Consider the following 18,981-nt stretch of genomic DNA (forward strand, 5'->3'; position numbering starts at 1 on the left):
AGGAAAGAAAGCACTGCAACGAGCGACGCCAAAATGTCTAGAGACCGGTATTGGGAAGAGAACAAATACAACAATAATAATTTTAGGGTATTTAAGTAAAACAGAACATTGAACACGAAAAAGCGTCCGTTACTAATTTATATATGCGAAGCTATACTAATTGTGACTAAACGAGCATGAGAGAACGCGGATGGTCTATAGAACTCGATGGAGACTGCTGTGGCATTATTTATTTATTTTTCGGTTGGCAAACAATTACACGCCTCCACTCTTTTATTGAACGTTGTGTCTTTTTGATTGACAATTGAATTAGTTTTTGTTCTATAGATATGTTCTATATTTAAGTGTGTAGCAAGAAGCAACCAATAAAGTTCTCTTATTTTTCATTTGTGTGGCGTTTCGGTGTGGGCGCCTGTGATTACCTGCGTGGACGTCGACTGTTGGCCAGCAGCGGATGTGTATTCATAAGTCCGGTTGATATTGGAATCTGCGTTCAAGTATCGCCTTTTAGTTTGCTCTGTTGCTCGAGGAGCTGCTGCAGAGATTGCGGTGGTGCTGCGCCAAAGAACGACTGCTGGCGTTGCAAGTCTCCATTGGAGCGCAGCTGCGGTAAAGCTGGCGCCCACGACGATGTGTTGAAGAGAGAATATCCAGGTGCATTATTTATCTACAAGACGTATGTTTAATTGAGATAATACACTAGAATTATATACTATACGTACGTTGTTTTGATTACTAGGACCTGCATTATTTGGCATCATATGTTTGCTGCTCTCGTTCAGCATTGCCTGCCTCATATTCATCGAATGGTGTTGATTAGGCGGCATGTTCATACTCATGTTGGTGTTTGGCCCACGCGCGTTGTTCCATGGACTAAACATGTCGCTGGGTCCTTGTTGTGGTTGCGGTGGTGGACCCTGTTGGCTGTAATTTTGATTAAACAAGTAGTAATCCTTCGGATACTGTTGCTGTGGGGGCGGTTGTTGCCAATTGGGTCCAGGGCCGCTGGGTGCCGGTGGACCGGATCCAGGCCCCGGGCCAGTTTGTGGTGGTGGAGGCCACCAGTTGTTAGCTCTCTCGTCTCGATTAAATGGCATATTGTAGGTCGGTTTGTCTAGCATCGGCGGAAAATTCATTGATGCTGACGGAGGGCCATTGAACAAGCTTTTGTTCATAGCGTTGTGTGCCATGTTAGGCGCCATGTTTGGCATGTTATTCATCATGAAATTGGACATATCCATAGGTGGTTTTTGATAGTGCATGTTTTCCATATGTGGTGTTGGGCCTCCGCTCTGTGGCGGCATTGGGATTTGCGGAGGTGGCGCATACGAGAAGAAATCTTTCTCGTTGTTATGTGGTGGTGGTAAGTTATGATTTTGATTAGGAAATTGCATTCGGAAGGATTGATTTACTAATTGGGACGGTGGCGGGGCGGGTAAGAGGGGTTTCTTAACAGGCTGTTTTTCTGTTGCTTCCGGACTAAATTTAACCTTGATCACAATAAAAAATTAAATAAATTAAATTCAAATTTAGGAATTACTTTAAAATTACAACGTACTTGTTTATTTTCCTCTAATTTCTTATATATCGACTGCAATGCCACGTTCTGCGTCACTCTCTTCATTTTAGCGTTATCTAATTTAGGCACATTTGTATTTTCCTCTTGTAGTTTAACTTGCCGCTCTTCACGAGACTTTTCCAGCGAACCTTGCGGTTTCAAAATGCCTGCTTTCCTTTCAGAAGCTAATAAAAACTCAAATATTACAACTTAAAATAATAAATAAGCATAAAAAAGGCAAACCTTTCAATTTTGATACATCAAATGGTTCCGAAACTTTAAACGATTTCATTTCCTCTAACAGTTTATCTGTTGGATCCGGCTGAATGCAACCTGGCTCAAACACTAATACCCCATCAATCTCATTGCTAAAATGATTGAAATACGTTAGATTAATAGCGCGATCGTACATAATTATAGCTCACCTAATAATTAATTTACTGCCATTCACATCAAAAGTGCACAACCATTTGCCTAGGTCAATTAATCGCAGAGCCTGCAAGTGTTTCTCCGCGTCAATATCCTCCAAACTCTCTTTGAATTTCAAATGACTAAAAGCTTCTTTGAACGGAGTGAAGCCTTGCAACTCTTTGTCCGCTAATAAAGGTTTATTTACATCTGCAACACAACATTATTATTTCCTATCAAATCTAGAATAATTGATAACTTACATTCATCATTAGAGTATTGACTATCAACATGTTCAGTAATATTATTCAACAGTTTACAGTAACCTGGCCAAATTTGCAGTCGACTAGTAAATTCGGTTTCTTTCAATAAGTTTGGTTTGCACTTAATCCAAAGTAACAATAGTCTAACTAAAAACATACCAAAAATAAATATAAAACAGATTTACTACTTAATTGACATACTTGCGGGTAGCGCATAATAATCCAAAATACTGGCGTCATTCTTCAGCGTATACACCGGAAGTAAAAACGCACTTAGTGATCCAGCCAACAAAGCCAACGCCATTTCTGCGGTGATTTTTTCCTCATCGGTGAGTTCGTCCTTTCCTAAATGATGCAACGCATACATATTAATAATGCTGAGCATAATCAACTGGTCCTCGGAGAAGCTCTGCGTAGCGACAAGTGCTGTCAGCGTGGCATTGATACTCTTCAAACAAATCGCCGCTTGCTTCAGGTCAGTTTGGGTGTGAAGCAATGCGTGCATACGAAGAAACAAACTGATGAATTCATTGACAGAGAGTTTGGTTTGAACGACTTGTACGGGGCTTGAAGTTTTATATAAAATAAATAAATAAATATTTAAGTCTTGCACTGAAAATATATTAAATACTTACTTGTCCTTGTCAATTTGTGCTGATAATGTTTTCGTCAAGTTAGAAATGGCTGCGGGAAATGGATTTTTCACCGCAATACCACGCACGTATTGAAACACTGTCGACAGCTTATCGCCCTGAGAAGTCTCCAATAATGCTAGCTGATTATAGGGATGGCCACTGTTTGGTGAAACTAGTATAGCATGCTTGTAAAAACTTTCAGCCTGTTGCCTCTGATTTCTGTACCTAGCTATATCACCCAGGTGCACTAGACAATATTGACAAATGTACAAACAGGAAGAGGATTGAGGCACAATCATGGCTGACTCTGTATATGATCTCAGTCTTCCAAAAACTGCTCCACATTTTCTAAAGGGCAGGTCTAGGTCATAAGTGGAGCATAACTCTTGCAGCAAGGATAGATAGAAACCTGAAGCAGCTTCTAAGCACCATGATAGCAGATATTGGGAATCACTTCTTCTGGGATTCTATGAAACAAAATGGAAAATATCTTTGGTCATATGCAAAATGCAAAAATTGTATAAAAATAATTAAATCCATAGTAATATTACCTTTTTATCTCTGGTGAGCTCCTGTAGGGCAGATATATGATTCTTAAATCCCAATGTCCATAAATCCTGCTCCACTTTCTTGTCAAGTGCATATTCTAAATCTATAACCAAAACCTGATGATAGATAGTCTGTAATTGCTGTTGGTCGGTCCAAGCATGCAGGTTGTTCAAAAGATCCTGCTGCTTGGCAGATACTTTGGCTTTCAGCGGCTCCGCCTTCCTACAAGCAAGTGAAAATCGTAAAAATTGTAACAAAAATTACTGCAATTTGAGGTTATTATTCAAATACTTACTTCAACACCTGTGCGGCCGCTTTGTAACCCATTATTATACATGAACTCTTTCCAGATTAAGTAAGAGTTGTTGATTTGTTTGGTATCATGTCACTTGCTGGGTATGATAACGTGTCATTGTTTATATTTCGATTTGTGGTGTAATGCAATTTAGACTCGCACACGACGAGCGAGATTACTTGAACTTGTGTGATTATCAAAAGATCCGTTGACAGCGCTGCTTAGTGGAACTATAATTATTATCCTTAGAGCGCACTTGAAATGAGTGTGATAATAGATGGCGACAGTATAAAATGGACTTTTACACAAAAAAATGATTAAACAGAGATTTTTATTTTTATTTTCAAACATCTTTGTACTTTGCATGCTTTTCCTAAATTTAATGACTAAAAATGTTTTTATGTCATAAATCATACTTTATTTGTGCAACAGTATTTCACATTTATATTTTCTAAAAGAAATTATAACCAAACAACGACAAAAAGAAGTTTAACATATAAGCGCCAATAAAAATGAGAAAGCATACAAGAGTGTAGTGAGCAACAAATAATTTGCGATGATGTCGATTGGCGTCCTCTGCCTTTGTCACTGGCTCCTTCAGTATGTAGATGCGTCCTCCGAGTACGTAGTCCTTTGCGTATTCTTCCCAATTGAATGTGCTCATGCGCAGCTCGAATAACTCCTGATCGGTTTTGTTCATTTTCTCAAATAAGGCAACAATTTTCCGATGTGGCATTTGCCATTCTCGCACCGTGAAGAAACTGATGACTTCCGTGAATTTTCGTATCTTCTTATAACCCGCTACTAACCTAAAGCCAAAAGAAATTTTATAAAATTTTGAAAATTTTTACAGGTCACTATTGTTACTCACAAAGGAGTCTTCCCCATGATTTTTAAAATTCCATCAACAATGTGTGCTGGAATGGTGTGTAGGAGAAACCAATACAAATTATACAAAAATAAATATCTAGTTGGTAAGAAAAATGGCCTCCAGATAGCCGACATCAGTGGATAGTTCCTGCCCTCCTTTGAACAAAGATCCATGTATGTACCTGCAAGACAAAATAATTTAGTCATATTAAAACAAAAACCAGGAGGGGGTGAGAAACAAAAATGGCCATAATACTAACTCCAATCAATTGAATGTTTCCATGACGTAAAATTATACACATCGAAAGCATCTGTACTCCGCTCCTTCTGGGATGTATTATATGCAACAGCTAAAAGTGCATTCACCACAAAGTCAACTGGTACGATGTCTGCTTTCTTCACGAGATCACAATGCAACGTGCGTAATAATCCCACCCCACAGCTAACCGTCGCTCCTGGCGGGCCGTAAACATTGTCAATCCATCCTGGCATAGGTTCTTTGTAAGAAGACAAAACTATAATCAAATAAAACTTATAAATAATATAAAATTGTATGTTATTGATGATTTTTAACTCATTGATGGTCGAACAATTGCAATTGGAAGTGGATTGCCGGGGTCTTTGGCCATGCGAGACACTAATTCTTCAGCGACGCACTTAGTGTAAGTGTAAGTATTGGGAAACTCTCCTAAAAGTCTACAAAATATTAAAATAATAAAATAACCGTAATATATTTCAGTTTAGTTTACGATGGTTCCATTGTCTTGATGAATTTGTCATCCGGAAATGTTTGCAACAACGTATTTAATTGTTCTTCGGTCATAGGCGGTTGATATATTTTCTCTTCGATCGTTTTTTCATGGCAATTTGAAAAGGCGGTGCTCACATGTATAAAACTCTAAAAAAATCAAATATTATAATCATTAAACATTAAATTAAATGATTACCTTTAATTTTATCATTTTCTTGGCGTTTTCTATCAAATCCTTTGTTGCTCGGACATTTATGTAATAAGCAGTGCGAAAACTTTGATCAAATCTCACTGTTGCAGCACAGTGCAATACAACTTCAACTTCCGAATGCAGAATATTCCAATTTTCTTCGGAAATATTCAGATTTTCATCACTGCAATTTCCGGTTATCATTGCGACGTGTTGACGATAATCGGGACATTCTTTTTTGAGGCGGTCGTATAGTACTTGTCCGAATATTTCATCAAAACGCTCCACTTCTGATTTACCCTTTTTTTGACGCACTAATATGTAGACCGTTTTCACACGACACACACGTAACAGACGTTCTAAGGTTACTTTGCCTAGGAAGCCTGTGCCACCAGTGAGAAAAACTACTTTATCAGTAAAAAAATTCACAATTTCCGACGCTTCAGCCATTGTTAAGTTACTGTTGAAACTATTCCTGAATTCGCATACAACATCAAATCAGAGTATAAGCTACGAGTACAAACTTTGCTTGGTTTGTCATTGCTTTTATACGCGATTGATAAGGCAATGACTTGAAAATTATCAATCATTGTGCAAATTTTGCAATTTTTATGCCTGAGTTTAATGCTATTGTTATTAGCCAATATTAAGATTGAGCATATGAAATATATTTGGTTTGGCGTTTAATAACAAAAGTTTATACATATGCATAGTGTATTTAATTAGAAATGTGCATACATTTCAACGATTACGCACGATTTTTTTGTTGAATCAATGTGAAACAGTGAAAGTCAAAATTTTAAATTGCCTTAAACATTTTTTTGCATAAGACTATTCTGAAATTGGGAAATTCGACTTGTAAAGTGAGAAGTAGGACACGAAAAGTGAAATTATGACAGGCATAATGAATATTATCTACGGCTTGGCCGTCCGTATATAAATTACCACTTTTTTGTCTAAAAACCGTGGAAAAACTGGCGCTTTATAGGTGGAAGTAAAAAAATATATAAAACCACACGCGCTGTTTTAAATACGAGACAAAGTTTTGTGGAATTTTCCGTGTTTGTGAATTGTGAACAAATATCATTCTTTTGCCAAAAATTAACAATCTTTATTTAGCATGTTTCTAACAATAGTAAATATTGCATTTTAAAAGCACCAATGTGTTTTGATAAAATAATTCTTCACCTTACTGCAATGTTGACCTTATCTCGGACGAAATGCATCTAGATCGTATTTAAATATAATATTTGGTAAATAAATTAAAACGATTTGAATAACAAACAACTCGGGCGGTCCTTAAAGACACTTTCGACCATATCAAACACGAAATAATTTAAGTTATACCCCGCCACATATGATATGGGCCAGTGTTTCAGCCCTGCACAGCAATGGCGGCTCTTTTGACCAACCCATCGTTGTTGTTAATGCCTTGTGGCGCACCACCATTGATATCCGTGCTGTGTTCCAAACTCTGGGCCTTGGTAATACTGGGATCGGCCTGTTCATGGATTGGATGGGTACCATCGCCGGTTCTTAGCACGCGATGTTCGACGATGTTGTGTGGAGTAGTGCGTAGGTCATAAGCTAACCCTACACTAGCAAGGAAATTGATGATGAAGGTCGTCATTGAGTATCGGCTACCCAGCTCAGCTGCGCGGTAATCCCACGGGAAGGCATGATGATAGTTATGCCAACCTTCACCCTGTGAGAGGAATGACACCAGGGCACTTTCAACTGGTTTCAAATTTCTAAAATTATAGTATTTAGTATTATAGAAACACATTTATGAATTTTAACTTTATCCTTACTTGTCATATGGTTTCGTTCCGTAGAAGTGGGCAGCACTATTGACCAACCAGGTTATGTTCAGCATAATGACATAACGAGCAAAGAACGCAACAAAAAGTGAGTTCCAGTAGGATTCATTCCAGAAGTACACTGGAATACCAACCGGGAGAGCCAAAGCAAACACCATGTACAATGGTTTGTAGAATCTGGAAAATCATAACCAATACTTTAGTGTAACCAAGGTTTTAATGTTTATATGTTTACTAGCTTTTGCCCGCGACTTCGACCCGGTAGTGTTTAATAAAAATGTAATTCGATTTTACTCTTATGTTCTAGACATGGTATGTGTCAATTCCATCAATGAGATTTGCAATTTTATTTTAAAGAAATTAATTATATAAAGAATTGCTAATAATGCACTTCAGCGCGCCATCTCGGATTCAACTATTTAACTATAACTATGATTGAATTTCAATGCCAACTTTTATCTTATAAAAAAGGGCTGTATTTAGGGTTTACCCGGCTATTATTTGAATTTTTCTCGCTATAAAAACCATCCTTGGACTTTAACAAAAATTTTATAAAAAGGACTGGCCAAATTGGTCCAGGCGTTGTTGACTTATGCGCTTACCAACAAATTTTGCGATTCATTTTTATATTATAGAAGATATGACTTGCGTGCTATAATCCCAAAGCTATTAGTGTCTTCAATGTTATTCAACACATAAGACGTTGATGATGTCTGTTGCAATTATTACTTGACGACAAATTGCAACATTTTGATGTGTGACACGTGCACATTTCCAATTATTATATTTTGATTGCAGAGGCGTGAGCAAACATATTGATTAAAGTGTTCATAGTGAAGATTTTAAACTTAAAGACTGTTTGGTGTTGTGGACCAAACAAGTGCAAAACAAAATGGCTGACACATATTGAATAACTTTAGGTTATGTTTAACTTACTTCTTTTGGAACATCACCATCCAATCCGCTTCCAAATCAGACATATCGATTGTCTTGCCTTTGCTGACAACGGCCGGATGTTTTCTGCTCATCAGCCATCCAACGTGCGAAAAGAAGAAGCCACGGTTGGCGTTGTGCGGATCGGCATCAGTATCGCTGTACTTATGATGCTGACGATGATCACGCACCCAGATGTACAGACAATTCTACACAACAACAAAACAACACAATAATTAACAAAGAAGTTTAAAAAAAATCCGAGAGAAAAACTGGAAAGCGATAAGTCCACCTACTTGCGCAATCATCTGGACAACAAATGTGCATAATGCAAGTCATAAGAGAAGAAACAAACTAGAGCAAAAACAGAAACTAAGTCTTTGTAGCCAATACACACACAATGAGTGATTGTTGTTTATTTTTCAAAACATCAAAGAAAATCGTATTTGAGGGCTTCTTGCAACGCGTGCGCGCGTGACAATAAATATTGGAAAAGAATGTGAATCAGAACGTAATAATTGACACTGGGTTTGTATCTATCGGTCGATTGGGTACATTCTTTTGTTAGATCGCCTAACATCATTAGTATTAGAATTAGAATGTCACAAAATTTTTTCTATTTTGTAGCTAATGCTTCCTTTAACTTGATTAAACAAGAAAATCTATCAATACGTGAACATATGTCAACTTAAACTCAATCAGTTGTCAGCAAACATTTTGAAAATCGTTGAGTTTCACTTTCCAAGAGTTTTCAAGATGGCGGAAACAAAATTTGATTAATTATTTACCTGTCCAGCTATTGTGTGCAATACCAACAGTGCCGCACGCAGTGGAGGTGTTGCTTTGAACGCCTTGTGTGAGAATAGTCTGTGTGCGCCGATTGTTACGCCCTCGCCTGATGACAACGCCAAAAAACCCACTGCAAAACAATTGAATCACAACTTTTAATTATGTTATATAATTATTGTTGTCGTTAATATAAATACGGAGGATGCGCATCATGTGCTTCATCAAAACAACTTTCTACAATACCAATCAATATTTTCTATTTTGATAACATTTTAACCTTGTAGTTAGTTGTTTCGAAATGTTAAGGAATATTTGGTTAAATTTTGATAGAGTATTTGAAGCATCCTTCAGATTGAAGTGTCTCACCATCTTCAAGTGCAATGACGCATATGTCTTTGGAAACCTTAACATGACGCAAGGCTGGCAATCGAGTGCTTTTCACGATTTTCAAGTTTCACCTCGGACGGCATGTGACATTCAGTGCTCATTAGAGTACTTAAGTGGTGAAACGCTAATCGAAGGTCTTTCCATCGAAACTGAGCATGCCAACCAGTCTAATGTCTCAGCAAATGATTTTTAAATTACTTATGATTTACATTTGTATAATAACTTCATACGCAATACCACGAAACATTAACTAATTAAAAAAGGAAAAAGTCATTTAATTTTAGGCCGCCATTAACTTCCGGTTGGAGGAAATAAAAGACTAATAAACTAATTTACCAGTACTGAATGAAAGAAATGTACTTACTCCAAATAAAAGTGTAGATGCGCGCCTGGAAGATCATCGTGAGTCCATAGAGACCCGAAAGATGCAGGGCAAGGAAACCAATTGCGTTGAACCAGACAATCTTCCGTTTGAAGGTGTAATCCGTGCCGATCTCGGCGGGTAGCTTTAGATGCGTTGCGCTGTGCTTTTCTTGCAGTGGTGCTTCTTCTTCCTTGGGGATGGGATCCTTTGCGTTGGGCGCCATCTTTATAGTGTGTCGTTTGTTGCTTATTTCTCTGGTGTGACTGGTGAGCGACGTTCTGGACAAAAGCAGACGTTTAGCATGCGGTGTGCAGACTGCGGACGCGCTTGTCCGACGAATCCAATTTCATGCGGTGCGGCGTCGTTTGTGCATAGGACTTATAAATGTTGCCCCTACCTTTTTGAACCACGCGCCACTCGACCATCACTTTGGCAAGACTTGTCGAGACGCAAGCAAAATGATTTAAATGATGGGATATTAGTGGAAAGAAAAAATTATGCGCTGCGCTTTCTTGCATGCGGCAAGTATGCGTTTTGCTCCTGATTGTCGATGGGTTTAACTTGTCTAACCCAAATAGCGAAACAATCGCATGATGGCTGATGCATCATTGCATGAAATTTGCTTCTTTAGCGCCGACAGCCATTAAAAGCACAATTAAATTTATGCAAACATAATTTTTGTATAAATAAACATTTGCAAACAAATAAATTAATATACGATGAGTATAAACTAGATTTTATTTAAATTAACTGATGTTATTAATTAATTCGTCAAAAAAAAGGTTTTTTTTATCAAAATATTTGATATCAAATTGTTTCTTCATTTGAGGTTAAATCCTTCTAAAAATTTTAAATTTTGAATTTATTATTAATTCATTAAAAACTAAGACGCGACAAGCGCCCATAAATCATGTCTGTAATAATTATACGCCAATAAAAGTTTCCCAACACTTTGTATAATTAAATAATCAATGACTTGCAAACTAATTAAACGAATTACACAGACGAGCTCAGATTTCTTCGTCGTGGTTTCTTATTTTCGAGATCATTTGCGCATAGATTTCAATTCGATTGCCTTTTTCTCACTGCACGGTAATTAATAATTTCTAATTGAAAGAAAAATCACCTTGGACTTGACAATAAACTTACTATAACAATTATACGGTACTGTAAAATAGAAAATGAATTACCTTGTTTGTTTTCCCCGATTTTTTTGTTTACCAAAATTTGATCACAGGCAAACACAGTTAAAGTACAACTACGATTAAAGTGAAAATCACCACACTGCAGGCATATTTATAATTTTTCTTTATCTCGATACGAATACAAAGACGAATTAATTTTTTAATCTCGGTTTAATTAGCGCGCGTTATTGCATGACACAAAAATATCAACGTTTTTCTAGAAGTAAATAATAATCAACGATTTCATTGCGGCAGTGTTTTTAGATTGCAATAAATATTAATTAATAATTTGAATAATTAATCAGTTGATAACAAAACAAGTAATCACAATTTTATTTCCTGGTAAAATACCGAATCAAAGTGTAATCATGAATATTTCACAATTATTTATTTATTTATTTTGATTTAGCAATAAAATCAATAGAAAAACCAACACTTTGAACTTGAATTCAAAAAACCCAATTCAATAAATATTTCTTCAATTTAATCAATTGGGATTTCATTAAAAAATTTGAGATATTTGTCTATTTTTAGCTACTAATTGATTTTTAATGAAACAAATATTGTTTGTCTTATACCCAACATGTATTATGTCACGTTTGTCGTAGGAAATGAAGGAAAAAGTGCGCGATATGAAACAATTTCGATTTCGAGCGAAATAAAACGTCATAAAACGCGACATAATGATCGATACTATCTACATACCTACACTTATGCGGTAGCTAGTGTTGCGTTTTTGATAGAACAGTCTGGTGAGGCAGTGAAATGTTAAATATCAACGCGTCCATCAAAATTGTACCGGGCTGATGGTGCGACCGAATTAATAGCAAAGCGCAAAATGCGTCTTGCTTTTGCGTCGCGTGGGTAATTGAGTTGTGTGCAATATGCGTTTTACGAGCGTGCACAAGACGCGTTAAATAAAAATGAGTAAAAAGCTATGATTATATAACGTATTGATTTGATATATAATAATCTATTTCAAGTAAAACACATTTATATACATTTTAATCGTATTGTAATATTTACATGAGTAGTAATAACTTGTTAACGGAATAGGGACATTAAACGGATCATAGATGTCGCCAGTGTACGTCTTCCTAACCTAATATTCATCATAACCTCAAATATGATTTAAAAATCAATTTTTTTTAGTTTATTCGGTGTTTTCAAAGTAGATAATCGCCAAAGACGTAATATTTTTTTATCTGGAAACAATGTGTTCATATTTACACAGTGACGAAGTGTCGCAACAACCTGCGGGAGCTAATCAACATCGCCATTTAACTCTTTCGCTTTCGTTCGCGTTTCATTCATCGAAACTGATCGCGCGTGTGTGCGCGCATTGCGTGTGTGAAAGGTGCTCGTATTATGTGAACTTTTTGCATCATTGCGCCGGCATTTTCCGTCGAAATCGGCTGGAAAAAGCCAACACGGCGTGCGTTTTGTTTCGGCAAAAGTGGCGCTCGATATGCACTCGCGTGCAAAAAGACGCGCGGCGTTCTTTCTTGTCGTCGCCATCGCAATAGAAATGGTTACGGCTACCACTAATTCATCGGGCATCAACGACAGCCGCAAGATCGGCAAGTTTTTTCATTATCAACCGTACGGTGCTCCTGTTTATGGGACGCCAAGCAAACCGATTCCGCAGCAGCAAAAGTGCGGTGAGTACGAGTTCCAAGACATATTTTAAAGTGATTTGTATTGTGTGTCATGCGTAAAAGAAGTGTGTGAAATAGTAGTGTAAGTAATTTTCTTTCAAAATTTTCGCAATGTATTGAAAGTGTTGGATGAAAGGCGCCCGAATTGCAGCCGGCGTCGAATTAGTGGATTTAATGCAGAATGCGCGTGTGCACTCGCCAATTTTCGCAACTCTTTTGATTGCAATTTGTCTCCGGGTTGGCAAAGATTTCTCGGGTGAATAACAAAAAAAGTAAAAGTCAATTGGTTGCTGCATTGTGGGCAATGGGCATTAGTAAAAGTGGTGTTGCACATTTTCATCAAAATCGCCATTCATTCGATATAATTATTATGATTTCGTGAGTTTTTGATTATAATGGAGAATGTCACATGTTACACCAATTGCAAAATTTGGCATAGATTTTATTAAGAAAGTTATTGTGTCTAAAGAAGATATAATGTTCTACATCTGACAATGTAACAAAAGGTTTACTTTTTTTATTTGCCAAATAAGTAAACCTAACCTAAAATCTTTTTCTAACCTTAAAATAACTTAAATAACTTGACAATTTTATTAGATTGTGGAAGAAGTAATCGCCTCATTCGACCTGAAGCAAAAATTATCAATGGGAGTGCAACTCGTCCACATGAATATCCATGGATGGCAATCATTTCCAACAAAGGGCAGTATTTGTGCGCAGGATCGTTGATAACAGACTATCACGTTTTAACAGCTGCTCATTGCCTCAAAGCTGAGTTGAGTAGCAATTTTTTCATTTTATTTATTTTTTTAAATTTGATATATTTTATAATATATTGTTTTCAGTATTTTAAGAGATGACATGAAAGTGATACTTGGACAACATAACAATTGTGAAGAAAACAGTGATATTGTAACCTTTTCCGTGAGCGACATCATTCGACACAGTCGTTTTAATCCGGAAACATTTGCTTTTGACCTGATGTTACTCAAATTAAACATGAAAGTGACTTTTGGGCAGTTTATCAGACCAATTTGTTTACCACCATTAGGTATCATAATATTTGCCATACATAACCTATAATTATAACCAATTTTTTTGTTTATAGACCCGTATCAGCGAACGGTAACAAAAAAATATAAAAACCGTGATGGAATCATTGTCGGTTGGGGCACAACGAATGTCTTTGATGATACCGAGCTCAGTTGTCTTCCACTTCAAGCCGGTGTGCCTATTTTGGGGCTGGATTCATGCCCTGGTTATGATGAGTCTTTGTTCTGTGCGGGATACCTCAATGGAGAAGCTGACAGCTGCCAAGTAATCAAATAACATAATTTATAAAACAATTGAAATTGATTCGAATAATTTTTAGGGTGACAGTGGTGGTCCGCTTCAAATACAAAACAAAGACACACGTTTTGAGCTTATTGGGATTATCTCGGCTGGCGAGGGTTGCGCGGTTGCAGGACGTCCCGGATTGTATTCGGACGTGTTACAAAACCTCAATTGGATTTACAAACGCATCGCAGGAGCATCATGTGGGGCCTATCCCTATGGTTTTGTGGTTTTATAAAGGAATATAATATGCTATGTATGTTAATACTTATTAATCATAAATAAACTATTATTTTATTAAAAGTTACTACAAAAAGCGAGGTTTTGTTAATAATCACTTTTAACACAATAAACTGCATCCCTAGTGTTTCTCTTAATCCAGTCCAAATGGGAACTGATTCTTGTGAAGAGGGCAGTGCTGGGAGCTTCACTACAGTCGTTTCTGTCACTTAGCAAGCCTAAAATTTCATATTTACTAAATTTTCATCACAATAAAAAAACTTTAATTTACCTATGACTTCATAAATGCCGTTGCGAGTGCGGAACATAACCGGACCTCCAGCATCAGTCTAAAATATCAAATAATAAAAATATTTATATCCTGTGATTGCTATCATTAAATATTCGTACATTACAAACAATACTTCTAGTGCCAATGATACCAACACATCCCTTATCTGCACTCACATACGCAGGATCAAAAGCAGTCGCTACGCAGTCCGAGTAAGACAAAACAGGAAGTCCCGCTTTGCGTGGCCTACAAGTGGCGCTAGTTTCACCATCCGGTAGGGGCGCTTCCGTCCATCCGACAACTGTAGCCACCTGACCCGTATATTTATGACCTAAATCGAACATCAGGGCGTTATGCACGCACACAGTTCATTACATATGTTAAAAAGAAATAAAAATAAAAATGAAAAAGTTAACACCCGCATTGTACGTAATGCGGTAAAAAGCAGTAAAAGTACAGGTAACAGTAAGAGTGTGGTTATCACCTGGGAACGATAAGCAAATAGGTCGCATTCGCTTCTCATACTGGACTGGTGTGTTGAGGCGCACCAATGCGATGTCATAAGCGCGATTGCCCGGCGAGAAATCCGGATGCAACAAGATGGCGCTCACGCTTACATTTTGCGAGGTCACATCCGGGAAACATCTGTCAAACTGACCTAGTGTGACCTTCACATCATACGGTGTTAATCTATTAATATAAAAATTAATTTCTGATAAATATAGGTTATGATAAGTGATGATGGGTGTGTTACCCGATCATTTGAGAACCGGAAGTGAGGATATATCTATCGTTGATGAGAGTTCCGGGTATGGCAGTTTCTCCTCGCACTTGAATTATGGCCAGCCATGGAAACTCATGTGTCTTGAGATATTCTCCACCGAGAAGTCTTGCTTCTCGGTTTGGCAAACCACATCCTAATAATAATAAAAAAATTGTTATTTTTATTAGTTATGGGATGAACTATTTACTCACGACAGTTCCAATCGGTAGAATAATCCGAAAATAAAAAGTCCAAAAATCCTTTGTTGTCATCTCCGGAGTAATCCTAAAATCGCCACAGTTAAAAACACAGCAAAGCGTCACTAATTGAGTGTAAGATTGAGTAAACATTTTACGGTCTACTGATTGCACTCGTAGTGCGTGCAAAATGGAAAATGATCCTGCTAGACATCCGTTACTGTTACATTTATTGCATTTTTTGCTCCAGATATAATTGGCGTGCACCGTTGCTATTCACTATGTATGTAATTATGCGTACTCACGTCTTCTGGCCAGCAAGCCACGGATGCGACGAGGAAGATCAAGCGCACGCAACTTGATCGAAAAAACATCTCTGGATATCTGCGCCAACTTGAGTACCGCGTGTCGCGATTGACGTTCGAAGAGAATTTAATTTTGTGGCGCGATGTCGCGTTCTGTTATTCGTACGCAGGAACAAACGCGCTTCGTTGGGGTCACTCACACTTTGGTGCGGGTTCGATTTTCGAACTCGATCGAAATAAAAATCCAGCAGAGACACGAATATCTGCGCGTGGGTGACTTCAGATATGTTTTTAATGCAAATCCAACTTGAAAGAGCCGTTACAAACGCGCTGGAGGTTTGTTTTTGCATATTTTTGAAATAAATCAACACACACACACCATCAATAACATGACTCTAAACTACTGAATAAAAATTAATCAGTTTTATTATGATAAAAATATAAATAAAGTGTGGAATTCATAGTAAAATATTGCAGACGTGTTATTTCCATTACGCACCTACAGAGGGAGACACAATAGAAAACAAAATGAAGTCGTTCGGTCGTGTTTGTATGGATTTGGGCGGAGAAGAGAGCGCGCGGCTATAAATAAGTTACTATCACATCACATGCACAACAAGTTCTCGAAGCGGACAGCATCAACATTCACATCGCTTCATTGTATACAAAAAGAAAAAGAAAGTACAATCATCGGAAAATTATCTTAACCTTGATTTTTGAATGGTTTAATAGGCGTAAAAATGAGTTCAGTCTTCTTGACAGAAACAGCCGTCCTTGGAGTGCTCCAGGATCCAGTCGAGATAACGCGTGACACGCGTGTAAACACCAGGATAGCCAGGCCGGGCACAGCCGTTGCCCCACGACACAATTCCTGCAAACGAAATTGGGACAAACAAGGTAATAAACTGGCGTCAGAAAACCTGAAATCTGAATATATACCTATGAGTTCGTATTTTTTGTCCGGTTTCTCGGCGACCAGTGGTCCACCGCTGTCGCCCTAAATTAAAATCACATTTTATGAGTTTTGCATCCTGACGTGCGGTTTGGCGCAGTTACCTGGCACGAATCTTTCTTGCCGACGCTCGGATAGCCGGCGCAGAGCATGTTATCCGAAATCATTTTTGCCGAATAGTTTGTTGCTTTGCATTCAGCGTTGCTCAGCACGGGGACTTCGACCTCTTGCAGGATGCACGACGGTTTACCATCCTCTTTTAATGTTCCCCAACCGGACGCTATTGCTTTTGTGCCAACGTACAAATTATCTAAAAAATAAATATTATAATTTTTTATAATTTCATTTTCAATTTATTTTACTTTACCTTTAAGTTTGGGAAGACAAATTGGTTTAATTGTGTCTGTAATTGGTACCCGGTCGTTTAAGCGCAAGAGTGCAATGTCATTGTCAAAATTAAGAAAACTGAAAGCGCCTGCAATCGCGCGCAAAACAAAACGAGATTCGGGTTTTTTCGAATCGTTGCAGCGATCATGCTCACCAAAGGTGACCTTGATCATGAACCACATGAACCTGCAAGATGCACAAACAATATTAAGAATTGTACATAAACTTAAATCTAGAGTGTAATTCCGCTCACCCTTTGACGCAATGAGCAGCTGTGAGAACATAGCGATCGTTGATCAACATCCCGCCGCAATAAAACCGATTGAAGTAGGAGAGGCGAGCCATCCATGGGAATTCGTTTTGGGCCGCTGCTTGACCGCCGACGATTCGGCTCGCATCATTACGCTCACCACAAGCTGGAAAATTACGCAAAAATCATTAAAAATCCACCATGCTTACTCAATGCCAATTGGTCTTGGTTGTAAATCTTACTGCAAGAGCACGTTGATGCAGGAGTATCATGTCGTGGCGGCGGATGGTTCCCATAGTTGGCAAAACGTGTGCCGAAAAGACCACGACCAGCTAATTCTGTTGTTTCATCAGCCTACAAATGATTAACTACTGTACTCTTATTCTTTAAGAGATTTATAGGTTATGTTGTAGGTTTAACCTGACTCACAAACGCACACACGTATCTGACTCACTGCGCAAGTATTTTTATTAGTTTATTGTACTGTTTCCATTTTGGCAAATTATATAGACGTGGAGCATCGAGTGATCGTAATATATGCGCAGGCTGTGATTCCACCGCGAAATTAAATGCAATTAAATGTTTAATGAGAAAATTATCCACGACGTGAAAGCCACGATTCGCGTGCTTCACGCATTGAAATCAATCAAATAACGCGAAATCATCAAACATTGAAGCGCGCCGACGATCAAATTGATACATCGCCGATGACCAATAAAAGCTGCTTTACGAGCCTCTCGCGCGCGCACATTATTTATTTAAAACATATAACGGAAATTCCAAACACGTCGCGTCGACGATTTACGAATTCGGTTTCGGCGACGCATCGAAGGCGAGTCGACACCTTGGAAATGATTGTCGTCGTCAGGGCGTTAATTTATGCACGTGCACATGTACACACACCATACGCCGAAGAGAAAATCAACCTAGAACGTGACAAGTGTCTACCAGACAATCACATTCTTCAAGAATGTAAACAAAAGACTTGTGCTGCAACAGCAAACAGTTTACTTTGTTTTCCGGTTTGTTAACATTATCGACAGATGTTCCGAAGCTTAATCGTTGTTTAAAAAAGCGCCGGTTGTTGTGTTTTGTAATGTAATCTTATATTATTGCAGTTACGTGTGGCAATTTAGCATTGACTTTGAAACTCGGCGCGATAAAGAAGTTTGCAAAGTCACGAACACGCCGCCGGTTTCCAAGAAGTCGCCGCTCATGCAACATTCATGCGCTTTTTCTGCGCTCGAACTTTCGATTGTTTTTGCTAGACTCGCGGTAAGTTTACCCCTATAATACTTAGACTTACCTTGATTAAAGTTGTGCTTGTCGTGAAGACGACCAAGCAGATTAAAACACCACGCGAATACATTGTTTTATTCCATATATTTTTATCGTTAAATTTTGAGTGATAAGCACACAATGAACTGTTGTTAGCCCGCGATTATGACTTAAGACACTTTCGGTTGGATGTCTAGAGATAGAGAGGTCTGTCCTTTAAAAAGGAGGCTTGGGGACTAAACGACGTCCGGCCGTCGACTGGTCTGGGCACGGCGTCGCGGGCAATGCTGATGGTCGTTGGAGTCGACAATGTAAGAAGTGGAAGAAGCGCGTCCGCGCGAAGCAGAAC

The 18,981-nt window shown here is 38.1% G+C and overlaps 6 protein-coding genes across 6 annotated transcripts; 1 reads left to right on the forward strand and 5 right to left on the reverse strand.

The window, feature by feature from the left end:
- Positions 1–215: 215 nt before the first annotated feature.
- LOC135800473 (nonsense-mediated mRNA decay factor SMG7-like) lies at positions 216–3,895 on the reverse strand. Its single transcript, XM_065313715.1, has 10 exons — positions 3,709–3,895; positions 3,416–3,635; positions 2,865–3,331; positions 2,431–2,795; positions 2,230–2,376; positions 1,984–2,176; positions 1,802–1,926; positions 1,559–1,743; positions 723–1,490; positions 216–667 (listed from the first exon to the last, which is right to left on the reverse strand). Exons 1-10 carry the CDS (start codon positions 3,738–3,740, stop codon positions 494–496), a joined length of 2,676 nt encoding a protein of 891 aa, XP_065169787.1. The 5' UTR covers positions 3,741–3,895; the 3' UTR covers positions 216–493.
- A 208-nt stretch (positions 3,896–4,103) lies between these two features.
- On the reverse strand, positions 4,104–6,033 carry LOC135800479 (fatty acyl-CoA reductase wat-like). The gene is made up of 6 exons (XM_065313731.1): positions 5,526–6,033; positions 5,328–5,476; positions 5,153–5,274; positions 4,839–5,093; positions 4,580–4,760; positions 4,104–4,517 (listed from the first exon to the last, which is right to left on the reverse strand). The coding sequence occupies exons 1-6, from the start codon at positions 5,967–5,969 to the stop codon at positions 4,160–4,162; spliced, it is 1,509 nt and encodes a 502-aa protein (XP_065169803.1). The 5' UTR covers positions 5,970–6,033; the 3' UTR covers positions 4,104–4,159.
- A 572-nt stretch (positions 6,034–6,605) lies between these two features.
- On the reverse strand, positions 6,606–11,128 carry LOC135800485 (acyl-CoA Delta-9 desaturase-like). The gene is made up of 6 exons (XM_065313736.1): positions 11,003–11,128; positions 9,813–10,090; positions 9,061–9,191; positions 8,276–8,481; positions 7,331–7,516; positions 6,606–7,270 (listed from the first exon to the last, which is right to left on the reverse strand). The coding sequence occupies exons 2-6, from the start codon at positions 10,033–10,035 to the stop codon at positions 6,895–6,897; spliced, it is 1,122 nt and encodes a 373-aa protein (XP_065169808.1). The 5' UTR covers positions 10,036–10,090; positions 11,003–11,128; the 3' UTR covers positions 6,606–6,894.
- Positions 11,129–12,391: 1,263 nt separating this feature from the next.
- Positions 12,392–14,299, forward strand: LOC135800487 (trypsin I-P1-like). The gene is made up of 5 exons (XM_065313739.1): positions 12,392–12,657; positions 13,252–13,429; positions 13,500–13,705; positions 13,763–13,971; positions 14,027–14,299. The coding sequence occupies exons 1-5, from the start codon at positions 12,465–12,467 to the stop codon at positions 14,225–14,227; spliced, it is 987 nt and encodes a 328-aa protein (XP_065169811.1). The 5' UTR covers positions 12,392–12,464; the 3' UTR covers positions 14,228–14,299.
- On the reverse strand, positions 14,258–16,042 carry LOC135800489 (phenoloxidase-activating factor 3-like). Its single transcript, XM_065313741.1, has 7 exons — positions 15,766–16,042; positions 15,476–15,548; positions 15,255–15,417; positions 14,985–15,190; positions 14,620–14,831; positions 14,501–14,558; positions 14,258–14,447 (listed from the first exon to the last, which is right to left on the reverse strand). The coding sequence occupies exons 1-7, from the start codon at positions 15,832–15,834 to the stop codon at positions 14,317–14,319; spliced, it is 912 nt and encodes a 303-aa protein (XP_065169813.1). The 5' UTR covers positions 15,835–16,042; the 3' UTR covers positions 14,258–14,316.
- A 131-nt stretch (positions 16,043–16,173) lies between these two features.
- LOC135800488 (trypsin-1-like) lies at positions 16,174–18,929 on the reverse strand. The gene is made up of 7 exons (XM_065313740.1): positions 18,661–18,929; positions 17,597–17,708; positions 17,358–17,520; positions 17,085–17,290; positions 16,822–17,027; positions 16,705–16,762; positions 16,174–16,636 (listed from the first exon to the last, which is right to left on the reverse strand). Exons 1-7 carry the CDS (start codon positions 18,721–18,723, stop codon positions 16,512–16,514), a joined length of 933 nt encoding a protein of 310 aa, XP_065169812.1. The 5' UTR covers positions 18,724–18,929; the 3' UTR covers positions 16,174–16,511.
- Positions 18,930–18,981: the final 52 nt, after the last annotated feature.

The sequence above is a fragment of the Atheta coriaria genome, unplaced genomic scaffold (assembly GCF_025399875.1).
Source record: "Atheta coriaria isolate IRGN ID8LTWV9N9 unplaced genomic scaffold, Caltech_Dcor_3.1 hic_scaffold_10_pilon, whole genome shotgun sequence".
NCBI lineage: Eukaryota > Metazoa > Arthropoda > Insecta > Coleoptera > Staphylinidae > Dalotia > Dalotia coriaria.